This window comes from Diplotaxodon limnothrissa, linkage group LG12 (assembly GCF_057381915.1).
Source record: "Diplotaxodon limnothrissa isolate DT_005_m linkage group LG12, D_limnothrissa_male_GT1.1, whole genome shotgun sequence".
NCBI lineage: Eukaryota > Metazoa > Chordata > Actinopteri > Cichliformes > Cichlidae > Diplotaxodon > Diplotaxodon limnothrissa.
The window spans coordinates 36,543,284-36,567,901 of record NC_140607.1 but is presented as its reverse complement, the minus strand read 5'-3'; the positions used below and the strand labels follow the sequence as shown (position 1 = coordinate 36,567,901).

General features: G+C 39.8%; 1 protein-coding gene across 1 annotated transcript in view; it reads right to left on the bottom strand.

The window, feature by feature from the left end:
• The window catches only part of cfap299 (cilia and flagella associated protein 299), a 75,983-nt gene that overhangs the window by 13,806 nt on the left and 37,559 nt on the right, over nt 1-24,618 (bottom strand). Inside the window, exon 4 of the mRNA XM_085366906.1 lies at nt 1,830-1,972. Coding sequence (XP_085223032.1) covers nt 1,830-1,972 — 143 coding nt within the window. The remainder of the gene's footprint in view (nt 1-1,829; nt 1,973-24,618) is intronic.

Below are 24,618 nucleotides of genomic sequence, written 5' to 3'. Positions count from 1 at the left end.
TAAATAAAGACAAGGAGACGTGTAAATCTGATGAAGTTTTAGTGACTGAAAAATGAGTCGGAGAGAGGGAGCGGCAAGTCAGATGGGGGTGCGGGTCGATGGTGGTGGGGCGGGGTGGTGAGGGGTGTCTTAAAAGCATCATTAGAGAGTAGGTTTTACCTCCAGGCATGCTCACCCAATGACTCACACCTAGAGCTTGTTAGGGCTTCTACTCACCAGAGAGGAGGTCGAGTTCAAGGCCACAAGCGGGGTTGTGTGTCGGAACACGTGGTGAGAAATGGATAAATAAAACAACAAAGCTTCACATGTCTGACACTTTGGTTTCAAAAGGAAGGGGAAACCACTTCCAAAAATAAAACCCCAACTGTCATTCTTGTCTTCTGACTGCTGGAACAATAGCAGTTTTCTCTAAGACTGCCATTTAGCATTTTGAATATTGTTGTTGGACAATGTGCTTATGAAGCAGTTTTTGGTTCCAACAAACTACAGATGCTGTTTACAAATTCCAAACTTTTTATTAATATACTCAGTATTTCTTTGTAACCACATTAAAAAGACAAAAACGTCATGATTATAATATGTTGTCCTCAGTGATGCAGCCTTGTTGGTGGGGTTCACACATGAAGACGGAAAGTTGTTTATAAAAATGTTGAAAGTAGAAAAATGAGATTCACAGCATGAAAAACAAAGCAGAATTTCAGCGTGAAAAGCTATCTACATTAGGATGTTATAGACCTTGTTCTGTCACCGAGGTCAAACAGGCTGTGTGCCGTTTGGCTGAACTCTGAATAAAACCACGTATTACACTCTCATTCTCACCCTTCTCCGGTTGTGTCTGTCCTTTTGGGATTTCTCGCACGTATCTGAAATGTTGGTAAGGTGTTAGTCTGCATGAATATGTGGAATGTGGGAATGGTTTTGGCTCTGGTAATCTGCTGACAGCTCTCTGTGTAAACAGCTATCCTGATAGACCAGGAATTATAAAGATGTCACCTGCCTTGCTGAATAGTAGAGTGGAGATTTTAGCTTACACCTGTAAGGTCAGCAGTTCATTGATGGCTTGTTCTGGGATTGTGTGACCGGTGCTGACCCTCGAATTGTCAAACGTACAGTACACATGTATGACTGAAAATGTGTTAGTCTAACTTTGGTGACTGATAAATAAAAGCACAGAAAGTCACTGTGGGTTAGTGAAATGTTCCCATCCCTTCACCCTTAATGAAACCTTACTTAAACCTTACAGAGATGCCACAGTACTGACAGCTGGTTTTGAATTAAATTCAAGGACCCTAACTTTAATGTGATGCTTCTCCATTCCTCTGTTTTTGTCACTCTATCTTTGCCTTCTCCAACAAATTCTTCCGGGAGATTTGGCACAGTGGAAAACAGAATTACAAACAAAGAGGAAGACCTAAAAGGAACCTGTTTAAAGGAACTGTGTCCAGACCCCCCACGAACTAAAGAGCAATCTAAAACGCTGTCACACTGAAGAAACTGGATTGTCTTCAGTTTGTTTTACAGTCATCAGCTATACATTAAAAATAATCTCATGATCTCAGTCTGTTTAAATCGAGACTTCAGTCACGTCTGCGTCAGCCAGAGAAGTTCTGCACTTTGGCAGCTCTACTTTATTATTATTTATTTATTCTACATTTTCAGCTCACAGCAGCTTGCTCTGTATGTATCCAAACCTATATTGGTGTCTCACGACAATGTGAATTTTTATTCTTGGATAATATGATTTCCTTACACTTCAAATTTTGTCAAATCCCACCTGAGTAAAGGCTTCTTAAACCAATGTGGACATGTTACAATGGAAGGAGACTTACCATAAATCTGAGCGTGCTGGCATGAGCCTCTTCTTTCCACTGAAATATGGTTCAAAATCTTGGGTCTTGAGTCTGTGGGTGTAGTCTATATAGCCAGATACTTCCTGTCCAAGAGTATTATGATCCCTTATGAAAATGACCGACTGTAAAAAGAGAGAAAAAGAAGGAAACCCTCTGTGTAAATAATCATGACCATCAAACCTCTCCTGAGTAACAGCCAGTGAGGAAAAAGTCACTTGTGGAAAGATAGAAGGGATCTGTTACAAATCCTCCCACTTTGAAATATAAAGGGTCGTGTTTTACTTTGAATCAGGTTCAAATCAGCAATGAGTCCAACTTATGTTATACTTCAATAGGCCTCGCTTGCAGAAGTGGGATGTCTACAAAATATCCTGCTCAGATACTAGCGTGGGACACGGTCTGAGTCCTTCCACTTACAGTAACTAAAGTCTGAGTTCCGTTCCAAAACACCTACAGCTGGGGGAAGAATGTACTTTTAAATGACATAAAAAATGAAGTGCTTAGTTAAAACTTGATGTTGTGTGTCATATAAGGACTCTTTGGTGGAAAGGGAGAGAGAGTCAAGTCAGAAAAAACCTATCCCGTAGAGGGAACCCTCTCTCATTGTTCCACTTGAGGTTTCGCTTTTTTTTTCCTTATCCAGATTTCAGGGTTTAAGGACACAGGGTGTCATGTGTTGTGCATATTGTAAGCTCTTTGAAGCAAAGTTGTGATTTCAGACCAAGTCAGTCTAGTAAAATTACATGAAAATGACAGACCCATGCCTTGATGTTTAAAGTCTTTGGACTTGGTCTGAAACAATTGAAAACCTACCAGACAGGCATAAATCAACAACTCAAGAGGGGTCCTATCAGGCACACAGGCAATCACCCTTTACAGTAGACTTCTAACAGCAGGGTTGCCAGTACATTACATTTATTTATGTAACAAAACAGTGCAGGCCTTGACAGAGACCACCAAAACTGGGAGCAAAATATAAGCTGAATGCCTGTTTAGCTTAGAATATGAAATATCGCCTCTGTCAGTGCGCCCCAGGGTGGCTGTGGCTACAATGTAGCTGCCATCACCAGTGTGTGAATGTGTGCGTGAATGGGTGGATGACTGCATGTGTAAAGCGCTTTGGGGTCCTTAGGGAGTAGTAAATACAGGCCATTCACCATAACACAGGATGTGCAGGCGACACTTGGGCCACCTTAACTCAAACACGATCTGATTAAAACACCATGAACAGGTTTGGATTCTTCACTGCCAGCAAAACACATACTTCTAAGGACAGCTTCATGACTGCTCATCATGTCTTTGAAATTAGTTCAAACTAGACACAACCTGAGAAAAAAGATGATGACGAATGGTTCCGTCACTGGAATCAGACAAAGCAAATGGAAGCCAAGTTGTCCAAACCCCCTCAGGCGACAGCCGAACATGAAATGATCTTTTCATGTCGATTCGATGGTTTCGATAACACAGGATGACAATGCGTGGAAAGAACTGAACAGGAGACACACTCAGGTGTGAAGAGGTTGTTTTGTCTGCCATCACAAAGACAAGAAAGCAGCTTTTCTTTCTGTCTTTTCTGCCTCGTCTTGAGATAGGAGAAGTCTTTTTGTGGCCGACTTGTTTTGTTTACTCTGAGCATGAATGAGTCCCACTTCTCGGCCTACAGTAACACAGTAAGAGGATCCTTGTGGAATACCTCAGCTAGTGATATCACATTTGTATAGCTGTCAGGACACGGGCCATCTGCGGATCCCTTTACTAAAAAGGCATGAGATAACTAGCACTCCAGAGCTCAGACGAAAAGAGGGCTGCTTTCTCTCCACCTCTCAAACGTTTAAAACAGATGCTATCAGGTTCACAGCTGGCTGGAGGACTGAGCCATATACCCTATCTACTGGCTTCTGTCCTCCTGCAGCCAGCCTTGAAAAGACATCATCAGGTGGACCCAGCAAAGACAAAGATGGTCAGAAATTCTGATTAAAACAATAACAGTTTAGCTTGTCTTTGGGGTGCAAACAAAAAAAAATAGTCCACAATTTTCAGTGTCCTCAGTTTCACACTGTAACACTTAAAACGTCTCATTTTTATACAGCCTTCAGCTCTTAGATGTGTTCAGGTCTTGTCAATCTGAGTGGACGTAACTGCAACAAGGTTATATCATGATATTAACAATACGCATTGTGTTGAGTTGAGTAACTGTATTTCAAGACTCTAGTAGTTACACTAAAATGTGACTAAAATTTTAGAATTACCAACAAATGCAACAGTATTTTAAATGTTTTGCTTACTTAGCATTTCTCTTTCTGTAAAAGTTTATTTTTTTGTAGTATAACTTCTTGAGAAAATAGTCTTTGACATAAGTTTCTGGAAAATTAGAACTGAAAATTATATCAAATCAATATGGTCCATCCATCAAAAACAAGCCACTGCATATTTCTGGAACTAGAATTAGGTGGGTAAAGAGTCATTTCACTCACAGGTCGCAGGGAAAGCAGAACAAACGAGTCAGACTCTATTATTTGCTCCAAACAAGCAACATGAGTTTCCAGCCGCCTTGTAGGAGGGAGCAGGGGGACCTCCACCTTACACCATGGAAAACAAGTGGAGGCCTTACATCACCTGCCAGCAATTACCAAGAACAGGTGCTGTGACCTCACAGGGCGGTGAGTAAGGGGCCCCACTTTATGGCAAACATCAGTCTATTTAATGCTTGAGCAGCTGAGCGCTGAACTAGTCTCAGGTAGAGATTCCAGCCTTTTGTGATACTCAATATTCAGTTTGAAACTCTTTTTTTTTTTTTTTTTTGTACGCAAGTGAAGTATTACCTGTGGCCACGAAACACAACAAACCATCTACAAGTTCTTTTGACTATACAACCTTAAAAAAGTCCAAATAAAAGCACTTCCATACAAAAGTAAGCATGTTTGTTAGTAAGCAGGATTTTTGAGGTTTGTGACAAATTGAGAGGAACTCAATACCTCCTTGACACACACATGTAAATTACTCCACATGCTGTTGGCCTTTCTTTCAAAGCCCCATGGACGTACAGTTTGAGAGGGCTATACAAAATCAAATCACATCAAACAGAAGCTGACAGGAGGTCTTCCTTTGTGCTTTGACAATGTTCTACAGGTGGGGACACAATGGCCAGACCACTTGAAATCCTGTAGAGGAGCATGAGACATCTGAATGTGTGTGTGACTGTAGATGTTTGCCTGTGTAGTGGGTACGACACAGAAAGAAAGAAAAATGCCAAATTAGAGCTGAATAGAGCTAAGTGGCAACAAGGAAATTGAAGCTTCGATTTTAGAAGCCACTTAAATATGTCTGTAGGATAGATGGAGGCAACCATAGATCAGGAGATCGAGAGAGTTGTCCAGTAATCGGAACATGAGTAGTAGAAGTGCCCAGCTGGAGAAGAAAAGTTTCATTTCCAATAGTTTGTGTTTTGCCCCATTTGTTACTTATAACCTTTTAACGCTTTTCTTTTACTTCAACCCAGAACCGGTTTGATCCTGGTTCTGATGGAGGTCTCTTCCTCTTAAATGGGTATTTTCCTGTCCAGAGGGTCACCAAGCACGTGGTCAAAGGAGCGATTGTTGGGGTTATAGAGTTTTACCTTGCAATATGAAGCACCTTAAAACAAGTGTTTCTGTGAACTGCTGCTATAAAAATACAACTGCATTGATTAAAATATTTGAATATACTATATATAAATATAGTTGAAATGGCTGGTGAGTGTTATTATCTTTTGAAGTACCACATATCCTTTAATCTAATGATTCCTTATTTAAATTTTAAGTCAACATTGCTTTTGGTCAGTCAATGAGTGACATCTGAGAAAACGCAAAATAAAACAAGACGAAGCACATTAATTCACTTCAATTCAATTTTATTAATACAGCACCAAATCAAAACAACCGTCGCCTCAAGGTGTTTTATATTGTAAGGTAGACCCTAAAATAATACATACAGAGAAAAACTCAACAATCATATGAACCCCTTTGAGCAAGCACTTTGTCGACAGTGAGAAGGAAAAACTCCCTTTTAACAGGAAGAAACCTCCGACAGAACCAGGCTCAGGGAGGGGCGGGGCTATCTGCTGCGACCGGTTGGGGAGAGAGAAGGAAGACAGGATAAAAGACATTAATTAATCAACTCGGCATTCAGTGGATCTGAACGGTTTTAAATCTAGCGACTGGACTGTAATTCCCTGTGTGTAGGGCTGGCTCTGATGTATTTTACTTGTTGTGTTAGGTAATAAGAGAATACAATAAATAAAATAGGCTGTAATGTAATGGTCTCAAATAGTGAAACAGCAAAATGTATTATCTTTTGCACGTTGTACACAATCTCACATAAATAAAATCATATCAGTAAACCTGTGTAGAGAACTGATTGTTTACTACCACCTTCACCAACCCCTCTCCCCCATCCCAAACACACACACACACACACACACACACACACACACACACACAACCAACCTGTCTGAAGGCCCTCATGGCCCCCACTTCCCCCATCCTTCAGCCCACACCCACATGCCCCCAGTCCCTGGGAACAATCCTGCAGTGTCAGGGAGCCGTGCAGGTGTCTTGCGGTGTCAGCTGCCATACTGTTTATTATTGGTAGGCTACGCTTTAGGAGGAATCCCGGGCCATCACTAACAACTGTGTAAATTTGTTGGGGTAAGGAAAACATGGCCTGTACTGCAGGAATGTTTTGAGGTGAGAGCCCTTTTTTTGGCTTTACCCTTGTCCCCTTTCTTGAGAAACATATGTGTGTTTGTCAGAGGGTTTAAGGAGGGGTTCAGGAGTAGGATAAGGGGGGGGGGGGGGGGGGGGGCTCATTGCTTATTTGACTTGGAAGTGACTTCACACAGGCTGCTTGTGTAATAGATGCAATGGCAGAAACCATATGTGGTGAGGTGTGTTGCATCTGTGGGGATCTACCCGAATTACACATCCTGTAGGACATGTGATCCAGAGCCCGCGTTCACTTACTTGAAGAGTGTAGGCAATGAACCAGGTCAAAGCAGTCAGTAACCTACATTAGCCGGCACTAATGGCAGTGACTTAAAAAAAAAAAAAGAGAGCAACGCTAACAACTTACTCAATAATCTTAGCAACCAGGCTATGTGCATGACATGCTAATCGTTCCAAACAGCTTTGCTTCTGAAAAGGCTTCACCAAATCTGAACTGGCCTGATAATAATGCCATCCATCCATTCATCCACCCATCCATCCTCTGTAACTCATGCTGCTGGGCTGTGGAGCAGAAACCTGAATAGAGAACCCCCCCCCCCCCCCCCCCCCCCTCTCTTTTTAGGTTTAAGAGTTTAAGTAAAAACATTATACTAATATATATTTTGTTGCAAAACAGTAGACAGACACAAGGACAGTGAGGAGAACGAAAAACACAAATACAAAACATGCAAACACAGGAGAAAGTATGAGTCATTGTGTATTTTTACCCCAGGAGGCACAAACAGGTCCTCTATCCTCTTATTATAAGTGGAGAGCGGGTGGAATCTGAGTCAAACTTCAGGTTTCTGGGCATCCACATCTCCGCTGATCTCACTTGGGCCCACAACACCATCGCCCTGATAAAGAAGGCCCAGCAGCAGCTGCACTTCCTCAGTGTCCTGCGGAAGAATAACCTGGACCAGAAGCTGCTGCTGGCCTTCTACTGCTGCTGAATGGAGAGCGTGCTCTCCTCCTGCCTGGGTGTTTGGTACGCAGGGGCCACTAATGAAAACAGGAAAGCCTTAGAGGGTAATTAACACCGCCCAAAAAAAATCACTGGCTTCCCTCTGCCACCCCTGGAGACCATCGCCAGATCCTAATGTCTCAGGAAAACCAGGGCCATCACAGGTGACCCCTTGCACCCCGCCCACCACCTGTTTGACCCGCTGCCTTCTGGTCAGCGCCTCAGGTCAATCAGGTCCCACACCTCCAGACTCACAAACACCCTTTTCCCCTGGGCCATTTGGGCTGTTAACAAACACAACCCCCATCCCAAACCCCACCCCTGCCCACCCACCTCACCAATCTGAGCCATGGTGTGAGTAACCTTCATCACTCAGGCGAATCACACACAGCCTCCTTCAGACCAAGTCTTTTCTTTGCATTACCTCTGAGTACTTTGCAAGTATTTTGTTCTCCAATGTGTGCCTTTCTCTTATTTATTTATATATATATATTTGTGTTGTTTTGGATATATCCCTCTTGATTGTATACATTTTCCTGTTTGCTATTCTTCCTGCTGTTTACTACTTATATTTTATTCCAGAGCAGTTGTTGTGGAGTACCTACAATTTCGTTGCACGTGCATGTACAATGACAATAAAGGTCTATTCTATCTTGTTATTGTGGCTCACAGCAGCCTTTTTTAATCAAATTGTGATTTTTCTTTCATGTATTCCCTGCAGACGAATCACTTCTGGTAAAGAATAATTGACCTCAGTAATGACCCAAACCCTAGCACTGAATTCTAATGCTAACCTAATGTTGAAGGCAGGCAGAAAGCATGTTTTGGTTTGGGTTTTTTTTGTAAAAACTGCAAATAGATTTGATGTGCATCCCTCAGAATGATTATTATCTTTTGTCACAATTGCCAGGGTTTGGAAGAACAGCACAGAGGTTGGTGTTGAAGTCATCACCTATGATTAAACTACTGAGACCACAAAAAATACTTACATGGTTTAAATTGCTATGAATTCATTCTACGAGCCAGCAGCTGAATTCAGTGTGTATCAGAGCTATTTTGAAGAGACTTTAGGTAACAAGCTACAAAGATACCACAACACAGAGACATCTAATATATGCAATGATTAAAATGTGTTAGAGTTTGCGTCTTACAAGAGCAGGTACAAGAGCAGAGGGTTGTGAACTGTTTGTGCATTGCTAGCCATAATCTGTTGAAGCAGTCTTTAGCATACCCTTTCATCACAACCCTCAACCACTGATATACTGCAGCCACCCTTTCCAGTGAATGTTGCTGCATTAACCCACAGCCGAGTGGAATTTTAAAACAGGTCTATAACTACAAAAATAATAAATAAATAAAGCTGGTAACTTCTGCTCAGCAGCTTTAATGGGAACAACTTCTATTCTACACCTCGCCATTTTCGTCTTATCATGTTATTGGCTTATCTTACCTTATAGAAAAATAAAATCTTTAATTTACAGATAAAAGATGTAATTGCCTTAACAGACGCTGTAGTATATGTATGCAATAAGGATTGGAAATAATCAAAAGACATTTCTTTTTTTCTCTCACTTATAATTACAGGGTGTGTCTCTAGACAGATGTCTTGGCACCGGATGCAAAAATGCACAAGTGAACTGTTCAAAAGGACTTCAAGCTCTACACTGTGGTTTAATGTTATATCTGTATTCACTTAAGGCACTGCACAAAGGCTGGTCAGGCCACACAAAATGGTACAAATATTTTTTAAATGATTGTATGAAAAGCACCGAGCTAAAAGAGTTTTAGATCGTCACAGAGTGTATGCACACATGCTTTTGTTGCTAAAGACCATAAAAATGTCCAAAAGTGCACAAAAGACAGAATACAGTGTTTTGAAGTCATGCGACCTAAGGTCCAGAATAAATTTTTTATAATGCACAGTATGTTTGGATATATTTTCCTGGACATGCATGAGATTCTAGGTGGATGTTAAAATACAGGATATCTAATTCTGGTTTAGACGTCATTTCTGAAAAAACAAAAAACAAAAACAAAAACATGTGTTTACTTTATTTGCTCTTCAAATGCATCCATAAACAGATTACATGACTGTTTGCGCAAGAAATGAAGTAAATAAATCCAGAAACAGGTGTCCTGCTGTTGAGCTTTCTAAACACCCAACAGTGGACAGCTACACCCACTGAGGTTAGCCGTACGGGCAGAACAACTATGGCCAAATACCAAAGAGGAAGCGGCTCAGTCAGTCAGCAAGGAAAGGCAAGGCAGCTAGCTCAACCCTTGGCTGCATTGGCCTCTGTCTTTTTGGAGAACCCGCCAGTAAAGCCATCACCACAAAATAAGTGGCTTGAACCCACACACTTCAAATTACAGGGCACTCGAAATCAGAAAATGCTATCCTGCTTTTTGCAATTGATGTTTTAGAAATTCTATTAAAACCTCCTCAGTTGGGCCCACGGTGCAGCTCTGCAGTTTTTCCTCTGACTGCATCAGTTCATATCGACTGGAGCCACTCTGAGTGGAGTAGACACAACTCAATGAAAACACTGTAGAAAACCCAATATATCAGTTTAGTTTCTAATCTGGAACTAAGAAGGGAGCGTGTATGAGCAGTAAATGCAGGCCTATTATGAACAAGCCGCGTTCTTTTGCAAGATCAACATCAGTGAATCATCTGCTATGCACCTCGATGTATCAGGAAGGAGTTAAGTTTAAAGAAAAGGCTTTTACTGCTGCTGCTACTTCATGATGGCCAAAACGTCACTGTTAAATTAATAGACAGAAAGACAGTAAAGTTTTAGAATTACTCTGCAGCCTGCTAAAGAAGAGAAAAAGGTTTGAAATATTTGGCAGGTGGCATACATTTTCCTGTTCCCCACAACTGCAGCTGATAAAGGCCTTCCCCATATGGAGAGTAAGCTGTCAGCCTGACAGGTGGCATCACTTACAGCGCTCGGTGCAGTGCCCTGTAACAGAAACAGGGTAAAGTTTCTACTCCCGAGAGGAGAAAAAAATCCTGGCCCTACAGTAAATTAGTCGCATGCCTGAATTCAGAGAGGAATTACGGGTTGAGAATAGCGGGCGGGTCTGGCACATGTGGTCGCAACACAAATCAGTCAAACGCCATCTCAGCTACGGATTTCAGACACCAAAGTGACCATGCGAGGCATATCTTTTCCCTCCCCTCCACTCCTACAATCATTTTCCACATTCCACTGGCTTTTAAATTACCAGTGGGAAGAAGAATACAAGTTTAGCCCAAAATATATGTGAGAGTAGTGCAACAAAGCTGCTTGTCCACTAGCAAGTTTGCAAATCACAGTCTAAAAGAGCGATGGTGTCATTAACTTTGTGGCCACTTTAATCCTATTTAAGTAGAGATAATCTTTTATTGTGCAAATTCTACGCTAAACCTGGTTGGCTGACACAACCGTCCATGTATAGAAGGAAAACAACATTTCTTTAAGCCTTCCTACTTTACTTCTACTTTAAAACATCTAATATTCTTTAAGTCTCGGTGCAAACAAGGTGTAAATCTGCATGTCTTGAACCTGAAAACCTCAGTTTATGACAGTTTGCTTCAGCAGTAACTAAGAAATTCAAGATTCCACATCCATAATGACCAGTGCTTTTTATATTTTAAATTGCAGCATCATCGTTTATGCAACATCTGTATCGAATATAGTTGATGAAGACATTGTGACATCACTGGAAAGCAAGGTCCAGCTGTGAAAACTTGAGGTCCACATTTAGGTTACCAACATCTTGGTGTTTGCAAACTGGATGCAATGAGTGAGGGGCGGATCTGACTGAGAAACAAAAAGCATACCCTGCTTTATCGTCCATTTTCACTCTAATGGGGACTATGATTTACAAACAAAACATATACATTAATTTTTAAACTAGCGAATGGGTGAACAGAAAGTTTTCTCAGGTTAAATAGCAAGAAAGCCAGAGGACAGTTTCTCATAAACCCATATACAATCAGATATCTTAACTGCAGGAGTACCCCCACGCCCCCGGTTAAAGACAGTTCAAGGCACAGCAATGGGATTCATTTTAGACTATTTGATTGTAGCAAAAATATTCATAATTTTTATGTTGTAAAATTGTTATTAATATTGATATTGATATGTACATTTACCAAAATACATGTGGTGGGCTGACCAAAGGCACCTTTTTGTAATCTTTGTAAGCTTTTGTAAGCTTTTAAGGTAGGACAGACAAAAACATCTAATTTACCCATAATTTCCTTCGGGATTAATAAAGTATTCTGATTCTGATTCTAATCGCCCATCAATAGCTTCAGTTTTCAAAACCACACTCTACCTTCATCTGTTATATGTAATCTTTTGTTAAATATTCAATTTGTCTAAGATAAGACTCAGAGTTTTACTTATTAATACAGCATAAATAAACCTTTCAGCTTGACTTGACTACTGCAGTAGTCACTATAATACTGTAACATTGCTTCTTATTGTGTAATTACCTCAGCTTTACACTTTACAGAAATCCTTGCATACCACGAGTCATCTTAGAGTTATAGTTTAATCTTGCTTCCCTCCAATCAGTTTTTTAGGGCAGTTATTCATATTTTTCCTGCAAATTACATACATGACGATTGATTTTTATTTTTGTAACTTCTTTTGGGGGTTTTAACTGTAACAGTGACATTTACAACTCTATCCATCTTTCAAGAAATCTCATTTTTCCAGGTCAGTTCAGGCCTCCACTTCTGACCACATGCCCATCGTTGGCACAGACATTAAGAAAATCTTTCAGTGTTCTACAGACCAGAAGTTGCTTTGCAAACACAGGTATTTTCTGTGCTCTGGGCTTCTTTAGGAAACAGTTTTATTTTGAGACCCTCCCTTATTAAAACAAGATTTTTATCATCTGTACCAAAGACTGCAGGGTACAAACTGTGGTACACCACAACTAGCAAAACAGTCATGAAGTTCAGATCAAATATACTGAGGATGTGATTCAAAACTTGAGCATAATATGAGCATATTCATTGTTAAGAGTGATGTTGAAGGCCCCACCCTATTTTATTTTATTCAAGGGTACAGAATACAGTATAAATAAAGAGAAAGCCCTTTAATAAGTTCTAGAAAATACACAAACCTCTATTATCTCAAATCATTACTGATCATCTTTAAGATCTGGTGCATTAGGGGCCACGAAAACCAAGAATTTTTTGTTTCTATAAATTGTATCTCCTTGTGATTTCGTGATATAGAAAGTGGATCACATGGAAACTGTATTTTCTTGACAGGATTATTATTATTATTACAAAAGATGAACACACCTAAACACAAAAAGAAGAACTTCCTGACTTACTTCCAGAGATCTGCTTGTGCAGGTGCATGAAATTACCAACAGCTTATGAGCAAGCATTTATGAAAATCTGAGTCCTTGAGAACCTGTTCATGAATGCCTGACACACAAAACTTGAGGTTTTCTTGTCTTTGTTTTTCGGTGGGAAGCTGCTCAGAATGTAAGCTGCTGTGTTTTCTTGGTGGAACAAAGGCGAAGACCTTCAGGTAACTGTAGCCGTGCTGAGGATTTGATTTCTTATACATCTATGTGAAAATGGGCCATGCAAGCAATGTTGTCATCTGTGCTACATGCTGTACCATCTGTAACAACTGATTTAGTGCTGTGAAAGAACAAAGTTGTTTTCACTGAAAGAGTTATGATAAAAAGGGACCAGGAGAACCTGAATGACTGAATGTTGCACAAACTAGTCAGTAACTTTCTGTGAACACCGCTTTCTCAGCTCTGTCACATGTGATGAAGACAGTTTGCAGTGTAAACTATAGGGTTGAAGCCAGGAGGAAAAGAAGAAACAATCGAAAAACCTCACGTTTCAAATTTGAATGCATTTCAAACAATATCTAAACACAAATGTAAATGCATGTGATCGGCCCGTCAACATCAGCCAGGCTCTAACAACATGCTAAGATGGCCAGTAGTTACTTAGTTTTTGTTTTTTCTTCTACCGCAGTGGATGCCTCCACCTGCGCCTCCACCTGCACCTCCACCTCTCCCTAGCATGCTCTTCTGTCACACCTGCCTCCTTCACTACATCCATGAATCTTCTCTTTGGTCTTCCTCTTTCCTCCTGCCTGGCAGCTCCATCTTCAACATCCTTTGTCCAGTATGTCCACCACCCTTCTCTACACCATTTCAACCTCGTCTAGAACTTTGTCTACAAAATACTCAATCTAAGCTGAGGAACTCATTTCTAATCCATCCTGGTTATTTCCAGTGAAAATCTGTCTGCCACCTCCAGCTCCGCCTCCTGTCTTTTTGTCCGTGCCACCTGCTCCAAACCATAAAACATAGCAGATCTACCATCTTGTAAACCTTTCCCTTTCACTCCTGCTGCTATCCTTCTGTCACATATCATCCTACCCACTCCACCCTTCCTGCACCTTCTTCTTCATCTTGTGCACTGTCTGTTGCTTTGGATGGTTAATCCCAGGTATTTAAACACATCTTGCTTCACTACCTCTGCTCCTTGTAGCTTTACCTGCACCTGTAGCACCTGTCTCCCTCCCATTCACACACATGTATTGCTGCTTCTTCCTCTCACTGAGGATCATAATGTCGCATCACCACATAAGTTAAGACATTTGTTAAAATGTCTACCTTCAACAATACACATTTGCAAACAGAACAGACTTCTATGGACAGTTTTCCTCTTCATGATAACTGCAAGAGGGTGAATGTTATCAAAACTCACCTGTCTGGATTTTGTTAAGTCTTAAAGCTCATTTAAACTGGATTTCTCTACTGTGTTTGCACTGATGGCGCCTTTTAAAGTTTTTCCAGTTGAATTATCTAAGCAATAATATGGCTTGCTGGTGGTAAACTATATCATATGATATATTATTGTATTTGCTAACCAGTCTGGTTAGCAATAGCTAAAACATTCCCTGCCCAAATATGGTAATTTCTTGAACCAACAACAACAACAACAAATTCATAGCAGCAGTAAAAACAACACTCAGGCTTAAAATAAAGAAAATTTCATAAATCAATCAGTGACATTTTATTTTTAAACTAAATTGCTTTCACTGCCAAAACAACGTTCTTTATATATCTTCTCTCCAAACTATTTCATTGCTTCCTTTGTTTTTTATGCCTTCTAAAGCTATCAAAGCTATTGCCACTGACTTCACATGACCTCATTGGTTAATACAAACGCCTGAATCAGGAAACATAAAATATGCATGTTTAGTGGTATAAGAAGCCAAAACTATCCAAACCCACCTGCTTACATTAAAAAAAAAGTAATTTGCAAGGTTTACGTCCCGTTACAAAAAAAAAAGCGTATCATATAAAGAACATCATATCACCAGTCAAACATGGTGGTGATAGTGTCATGATCTGGGGCTGCTTTACTGCTTCAGAACAACTTGATAATTGATGGACCACGAACTCAGAAACTCCTGAAGAGGAATGACCAGCCATCAGCTTGTGCCCTGAAAAGGTGGACTCAGGTCACGTAGCAGTACAATGACCTTAAACACACCAGCAGGTCTGCCTCTAAATGGTTCAAAAAGAAGAAAACATTTAAATCAGATTGAGATGCTTTGGCACGTTCTTATGATGGAAAACCCTCCAGTTTGGCTGAATGGAACAAAAATTCTGCTTGGAAGAGTGGGTGAAAATTCATCCACCGAGAGTGAAAGACTCATTGCAAGGTGGGTGGCACAAACAGTTATTGGGTTTAGGGGGCAATTATGTCTGCACATGGGGCCAGGTAGGTTTAGACAACATTTTTCCTTCAATGAGTGAAATCATCATTTAAAAACTGTATTTGTATTTACTCTGGTTACCTTTGTCTAATATTCTAATTTGTTTGGTGATCTGAAACTATGCAAAAAAAAGAAAAGTCAGTAAAGGGGAAAGTAAAGTAGAAGATTTTCTGCATGTTATGTGAAACTGAGTAATAGCTACTAAACACATTTTATGAGCTTCTATGAACTACAGTATGACAGCATCTCCACAACTGGCCTAAACCAAGATGACATACAGCAAATGATGCAAAAGTCAAGATTACAAAAATTCTTGAATCATTTGGCTGGAATCGGGAAGTCATCTTAGTGGTCCGAATACTTATTATCACCTTGGGGACAAATAACTTTAATGTGGTTTAAGTTGTCGTATAGTTACTCAGAGTGCAGCTATGCAGAAATTACACAGTGCCCGTAGTTCTAAAGTAGGCTCGAACAAGGCTGCCACAAACAACTTTATTTTTGAGTGCACTCCCTTCCTGTTATTTGAGACGGATGTTTTAACAGATTTTTGAGTGGAGGCAAATACATGTTACATTGGTCAGCTGCATCTGCAGCTTAGAAGATACAGCAGTGCCCTGGCTCACAAAGTCACTATTTTAAGCGGAGATGTTGGCTACAGTAACCACATGACGATGATCCAGCAGTAGTAAACACATACCAATCTTTCACTGCAACACTTAGTAGAATTTAAAGGGCGACCAACAGCTTCTATAAGGACTGCTGGTATCTGAAGATTCACTTCATACTTCTGACAATATTTAGTCTTTGCTATGTGGCGCAAACGTTATGAACCAAAAGCTGCTCTCTAACATAAAATTAAATGTTAACAAATTTAAGCCTAGATTTTTACGTGTACATGTGTTACACTCGTCCATTATCCGTTTCCTGGTTTCTTACTTCAAATCCACTCAAGCTACACAAATTAAAAGCAAAGATCTCAATAATGTAAAGCAAACATACATCTTACTTAATTCTGTTGCAGTGAAACAAAGCAAATGCATTGCCAGGATTGATAGTTTATCTGTTCTAGTCAACACAGGAAGTAAAGTCAAACGCCAATGTCTTTATGAGACAGTGTTAAAAAAAAGTTGTCAAAGGGTTGTTTATATGGCATGAAGAAAAAAAATCAAAAGACTTCAAAAGCCAACACAGGTGTAGTAAATACAAAAAAAGAAAAAAGGATGCTTTGAGGGAGCTGACCACTGTGAAAACACTCTTGCAGAAATCCCCTGAGGCATAATTATTTTCCTTCCTTCTTTGTCTTGGACAAAGGTTAGTTTTGCTTTTGTCAGATGAAGAGAGACTAAGGGGTTTAATGTCTTTATTTCCCACGTTTTTACCTGACTACATGTCTGCAATGGTCCAAATGTGGTGAAGTTGCTCACTCGTTGTGTAGAAATATTGCTTCTTGAGTTTTATATACACTGAGCAGTAATGCAACGCTGTCTCACACAGTTTGGATGCTGTGTGAAATGTTCTTAAAAAGATAATCCAATCATCTGAGGATCAGTTACACAGTGCTTAATTCAAATTTTTTGTTAGAAATGTATATCACTTTCACTTTGTGTCCTCAGGGCAGCTTTGCAAACACTGGCATGGGTAACATGGGCAAATGTTTACTTTATTAACGCTGAAGAAAATATCCCAGAAAACACAGTATTATAAACAATTTTAACATTAGAAAGCAAAAAATAAAGTCACAGTTTCCAAACACTTGCAGTGCTACTGGTGTGAAATTCAAAATAAGTATATACATTTTCAAGAAAAAAAAAGTCGTAGTTTTATTTTACACAGCATCTCAACCTATTTTAGAAACAGTGCTGTCTAAGGGTCGGCTTGTAGGGACTCAAGGACTGAAAACTACAGAAATGCCGCAGCATACCTGACACAAGTAAAAACAAGATTTTGGAAATGTTTCAGGATCAACGAAATGCCCTCTTGTGCCCTCTTGTCCGAATCTTGCTGGTGCAAGATTTCCAAATGCAACATAACTCAAAACCGTGACCAACCACATAAAGCTGTAAAAATTACTGAATCTCAAAGTCATTTCCTCAACATCTTGCATCCTCTGAGACAGGAAGCCACACAGTAAATGCTTAGAAAGCTTCAGCTTGATATTGTTTACCACAATCTAAACACCAAGCTTTCATTTCAACTCACATGTTAGGTTGCATTGTGTTCATGGGACAAACCCCCCCCAAAAAATTCTCAACATTCTCCAGGTCGAGAATCGGCACCAACAAAGACTTTGCTACAGGACTTTCAGAAAAATGGAAAACTGTGTAATGTCTAAATACTAATATGTTTCAGAACACATGTGGACCAGATTTTGCTCCTAAAGATGAAAGTCTTGAAAGGTTAAATAAAATTGATATTCTCCTACAATGAAAGAATCCCACATGCTTGAAATCCTTAACATTACAGTTCAATTAATAATTATCATATTTCATTTTAAACACTTTCTTTTTATCCACTGAATCTTTGAACTGAATGTAGCAAGTCCCCACAGAACAGGTTGCTACCTAAAACCCTAACATGACACAAGCACTATAACTGATTTGATTAATTTCTTGAGGTTTGATAGAAAGGCATCCATCCATTAATTCCGCTTATCCATTCAGGATCACAGTTGGGCTAGAGCAGGGGTGTCGAACTCCAGGCCTCGAGGGCCGGTGTCCTGCAGGTTTTAGATATCACCCTGGGTCAACACACCTGAATCAAGTGATCAGTTCATTACCAGGCCTTTGGTGAACTTCAAGACATGTTGAGGAGGTAATTTAGCCATTTAAATCAGCTGTGTTGGATCAAGGACACATCTAAAACCTGCAGGACACCGGCCCTCGAGGCCTTGAGTTCGACACCTGTGGGCTAGAGCATATCCCAGCTGTCCAGGGCAAGAGGAGGGGTACAGCCTGGATAGCTTTGCCAGTCTAAATGGAAAGGCATGCCAGCTTAAAAAATACTTTTTTGACAGTAGAAAGCCACGATTTTGATTTAGACACTAGATTCTATATCTTACATTTAACTCCTATTAGATAAAAAAAGCAACCAGTAGCAGCTACTGTGTGCTGACAGCATCTAGTAAAATAAAAAATTGCTTGGATTTAGAATGATGAAGAGCATCACGTTGCTCAAGCACACATGTTCTCTACTTAGTTTACTTGTTCTTAGTAAACTGTCAATCTTTTGACAAGAAATCAGACTTCAAAGCCACTGGGTGGGGCACAATTTCCTCCTTAAATGTTTGGAGATTAGTTTGATCTTAGCAAATCTACCACAGCGTGATTTGCAGACATGAAGCCATTACCTTCCTGTTCAAAGCAAGTATGCTATGCATTATTACACTTGTCTTCAGAGACGTTTCAACATTTCACATCTCCAGGATCCCCATTTGAAATGTTAACATTTGCGGTGCGTGTCTGTCACAGCAGGCTTCTCTTTGAAGGTTTGAAGTGAGCAAGCACTTTTCTAATTGTCAGCTCTTGCTCCCAGTGCACATTAATCTGGCCAGTGCAGCCGGGGATTAGATCCAAACTGAGGGGAAGTCCCTACTTGTTGATTTCACGTGAAATACAGATACAGACACAAACACATCTGCATGTGCATACGCGTGTGCATAAAAGTGCACACACAATATTGATTCCAGTCCATGAGCTAATGAGAAGCAGCCTTTCTAACCACACACTGCTTATGACACGATGGAGTTCCACTGTATTAAGTCTGTTAACATTTAAGCATATAAGTGAGTCAAGCCAGGAACCTCCACTGAGCTAAAGGCGGCAGGGTGGCCTTGTGGTTGCAGCAACCACCTTGTAACTAAAAGGTCACAGGCATGATGCCTGCAAAGGCCCATATGTAGATCAACTGAAACTGAGACCAAACTTATTCACATTAACGTTCCCTAAATGCCAGATGAATAACAAATGTGTCAAATTGCGTCAGGATTTACTAAAAGCCATGAAGACCATTTTTAGGTGATATAATGTTTTTCTGAATATAATTTCAAAAATGAAAAGCCAGTTTTCTAACAATGATTTCCTGCCTTGATCCACTAATGCCATGCTGTTCCTGATGCATTCTTGGTCTTTGCAGCAACTTTAACTAATCTGTGCAGCAGGTGTTTTCTTGAGGTAATCCAAGAGATTAGTTGGTGTGAAAATGCAGTTATAAATACCCTTTTTTTTCCTGGGGGAAGAACCCTAGACTCTCCTGCCAATTCTAAATACTTTCAAGATTGGTTAAAATATAACCAGGCACCCATAATTACCACTATTTTGTATAATATAAACATCTGGTCCTGCTGTTATTTCGTGATAGATCGTTGACATTAAGGCAGCAATAACAGTGCACCTAAGTCCAGGATAGTGTACAAGGAAGTAAATCAGGTGATTATTTCAGGTATTCACAGGGCTTCACTTGTTCCACAGGATTATTCCAAAATGGATAAAATTTATTTTTCAACTCAACGTTTTACACACACAAACCTCTCAATGAGAAAAAAGTTTGCTTGAAATTCTTATAAATGATAAAAAAAACAGACTAAAAAAACCAAAATATAATATGTATATGAATATTCACAGCCTTTGCAATGACACTGCAACTTCATTTCAGTCCATCTGTGGTAAATTCAGTTGATTGGAATTGATTTGTAAAGGCACGCCTGTGTCCGATAATTGACAGTGAATGTCAGACCATAATAAACCAAGCCATGCACAACCAAAGGAGCTGTCTTAAGACCCATAAGATAGGGCTGTATTGTGGCACAGATCTGGGAAAAGGTACAAAGAAAAATCAGCAGGTCTCAATAAGCACAGTGGCCTCCATCATCCATTAATGTAAGAAGTTGGAACCACAAGGACTCTTCCTAGAGCTGGCTGCCTGGTGAATCTAAAGGATCAGAGTAGAAGGGCCTTTGTCAGGCTGACTTTGTCATCATGGCTGGAGGAAACTGCTCATCATCTGGTATATACCATGCCTACAGTGAACTATGGTGGGTTTTTTTAGCAGCAGTAAATGGGAGACTAGTCAGGGTCGACAGGAAATAAGAATGCAGCAATGTGCATAGACATCCTTGATGATAATCTAGTCCAGAGCACTCCAGAGCTTGGACTGAGGTAAAGGTTCATCTTCCAACAGGACAACAACCCTAAGCACAAAGCCAAAAATAACAAAGGAGTGCACCAGCCAGAGCCCAGACCTGAACCCAACTAAACACCACTAAAGAGATCTGAAAATGGCTGCTGATGCTCCCCACTCAACCTGATGGATCTTGAGAAATTCTGCAAAGAGGAATGGGAGAAAATGCCACCAGTTTTTTTATTTAGCTGTCATTTTTTTGGCTGCTGCAGAAATGTACCGTGAAGTGTGACTGCTATTACAATTTAGGTCTTCAACCAAAAGGAAGGCAACATGAAACTATGCCCTTATTAACACAGCAATAGTACCAAAGTCAAACCTAAGTGGAGTAAATAAAAGAAAAAAAAATCAAAATAAAAGACTTAAAGAAAGAAGAAAACCTTAAGAACAATATTTTCAGCAGGAGTGCTCCCTGGATTCAAAGGGGTTTCTGTTGAAGGTGCTCTTTTGGAGGTATATATATAGGCTTTTAAATAAGAAGTGAAATGATTTTATTCTCATGGTGTGTTTGTGCTTATCCTAGAAAACTCTTGATTCTTGAAATCTGCAAACACCTTGATGAAGACTGTGCCAAGACACAAGTAAGTTAAACATAAATATGCCAGAATAAAGTCTGAGTGATTAGGCTCTGACTGAAATTTATGAGGCCAGGTACAGACTGACTGGGTCCAACTTTAAGTAAGGCTTCTGTTCACATTAGCATTTGTACTCAGCAACGTACAAAATCTGTAACAATTATCCTGTATAAACAGATACTAAAGGAACAGGAACATTAAAACTTTCTACATTGTTTCCTCTTACTCTCTTCTCAGACGGAGCACTCCCTCGTGTTTGAGATATTTACCTCATAAATCTTAATTAATCGCTTCTGCATGGGGAGAAGACTTGTAGACTTAGGAAACAGTCTGAATCTAGTGCATCTCGGTCAGTACAAACAAGACTGCTGGACCCTGAACCATGATTTAGGATGCTTACACAGGTGTATTTTAACATAATAATGACCCGAGGAAGGTTGTTTGAGCCCGAAGTGCATGAACTTTGCTCTCTGCCCCTCTTTATTCAAGACCACAATAATTTTTGTCTGTTTTGAAAGCCATAAGACAGCTTTTCAACACTACAATCATTAATATAAAAACTTGCCTTCAACTAAAACCCCAACTTCTTGAGCTTTTGCAGCTGTATAAAGAATTGTGGGACTATGAACTGAAGCTAACGTACACGCATACATAACCATGTTAATAGCTCAGCTCACGGCATAATGATGAGTTGTTCCATGATTATTGTTTACCCTGCTTAAAATAACTCATAAAACAGGTGCAGTATTATCAGAGTTTTATGTTTGTGGACACATTCCCAGGCAGACAAAGCCACAGGTGTAAGGCCTTGAAAGGGAAAGTGTACACAGCACAATCGGTTCTTAAGGCAGATGAATGACTGTTAGGGCATGGGTTGGGCAGGGCTTAAAGGAAATGCTTGCACTTAATTCAATTAGTTTTGTCCATGGAGTAAGTATTAAACATGCTAAACCTTTAGCATGCTAACCTTTAGATTCTTACAGAGCATTAGGTTGACATTGAGAGCATTGTACACGGCAACTATGAAAACTTGATGGAAAACTTGTGAAAACTTTGTTCACAATTTACCAGCTTCAAATGGGAAGATTTGTAGACGTGGCCTGTAATTAAGTATAATATGACCAAACTTGCTACATCCACTAATAAGCTTCTAGATTACCACTTTCTGTCAGAGGGACAGTGGAAGAAAGTTGGCATATATTCATCTTCCCTAAAAAAAAAACAAAAAACAGTGGTACAATTTTATTGGTGGGTAAATGCAGCTAATAATTTAAGTGGTGAAGCACAAACAAATGAGAGACCTGCAAGAGATTGATTTCCAGTTTGGTAATTAAAGATTGAGCAGACAGAAATAAACACTGCAAAACAAGGTAATGATTAGGCCTTTGAAGGTCTAGATTGGATTCAGGAGACATGAAACTATGTTAAGAAATCTCAATGTGGTAATATGAGAGCTTTGCTTATAGAGTTCTTAAATATTGCATTTTAAAGCTTATAATGCCATAAAAATATAATATATATGTCTAAATAGTCCACTTGTGCTATAACTGTTTAATGGTCAGATTGTTCATCAAAGTGGTACTGCGGATGCAGAGTGCGGAAATGGCCTATGGTTTAACTGTTGCCAACAAATGCACCTAAATGGTAATATTTATTATTATTTACAATAAAAACAATAGCAAATGACTGATCTAATATTTCTGTGGCTAGGATATGGTTTCAGTTTTATGTGCACACATGGTAAGGTTAAGCAAATATAGATTATGGTTTGGTTTATAGAAAGTACTTGGTGGAAGTTTAGGGAATAGTCTTGGTCACGACCTTAAAAGAACTTCTTAATGAATGATGAGGAAAGAACTCTGGCAGGGTTAAATGAAGCCAACATTGGCAATAAGAAAGTGGTTTTACATATAAAAGTCACACAGTTGTGACCCATCTATCCACCTCATCCTTAAGAGGTTTTGTGGTTCTTTAGCAATGTCACAATTCCGCATTTGCTAGTGAGCACATGTTTTATCTGAAGCTGGAGAAGGCAACACACTGAAAGAGAAAGAAACGCAGAACTCGAAAGTAAAATTGTCCTCTTTAGCTTGGTTTTCTTCTGTTTTAAGGCCAATCCTCAGACTAACTTGTGCCTATTCACTGTGATATTCACACCTACCAACTTAGTCCACTTACCATACAGGCTTGGAGACCAGTTGGACTCTCTTGGCAACCTCTGGTCACTAGGGAAAAATGTGTATTCTTTGACTGGTTGGCGAGGGGTTGCTGGAGGTTGCTGGCAGTTGTTGTGAAATCAGTCGCAAAGAGAGTACTGCACCAAACAAATCCTTGTTATTGCATTCCATGGTTTGCATGGAAGACACTGACTTGTCTGCAGACAGCTGCCAATTACATTTACCTTCAAAGTAAAAGTTGTGCCTTCTGTAAGAGATGTATTTCTAAAGGCACAACTTAGGTAACATAACAGAGGGGAATGGCCTCTGATTCTGGATGATGCTGTACTTTTCTGTTTTTCATCGATTCATGTGGAAAATTTTTATCATGCATTTTAATACAGGACTGCAGCTATTAACTGCTTCAATAAAAACATATGAGCATATTGTTTTGGGGATTTTAAATTGTGACCACCTTAGTTTTTGTTAAGAAGTTTATGTTACAGTATGGGCAAGTAAGGGTAGATGGTTGGGAGTACGAAGTGTGTGACTACAAAGATGGCACATTTTTGCCGAATCTCCAGGTAAGCATTTAATATAATTATTTAAAATCTTGTTCTAAACTTATCAAAGGGTTTTAGTTTTCTACACCTTAACTGCAAAGGTAGCAGACCAGAAAACATCCATCCATTCCGTCTCGAGTACAACGCCAATTCCAAAGAAGTTAAAATGCTTTTTAAAATGTAAATAAAAACAAAATGCAATGTTTGGAAGGATTGCAAGTCTGCCCATTTAAAATACCAGCATTAAGCCACTGAGTACCATAGGCTAACAAGGCAAACATATGTCCTGATAGTGCGACCCAATATGCCACGGCCTCAGTTTCAGCTAATCTGAAAGTATGCTGAGTGTCCTTATGTGGGGAACAATGAGGGTGTGTGGTGGTATGAGGAGGAAATCTTACACATACCAAGCAGGCTGCGTAAAATTAACTGAAGTGTGTTTTTAAGAGTGGGAGGGACCCAAAATAAATCTTGAAAGACCTGACTATCATGCCCCTTGTCTGACTCTTATCCAAGTTTAGCCACGCACACAACTAGAGGTTAATTCTTTTGACCTGAGACAAACTCTTTCCACGTTATTAGGCATTTCTGCCGTTGACAGAAGCTTTCAAAGCCTGTTCGTTACAGACCAAACATGTCAGCGAAAGTACCAAGAATGCCAGCCATCTCAATGAGGCAGGAGTCTCCTGTTTGGTGGTCATGATGAGTGAATAGAGGCAATAACTCTTTTGACTTGGCTTTACAGAGTTAGAGCCCGCCCATAAGGAAAGTGTTGTTTCCAACAGAAATGTATTATGATTTGTTTCGTAATTTTTTCCCAT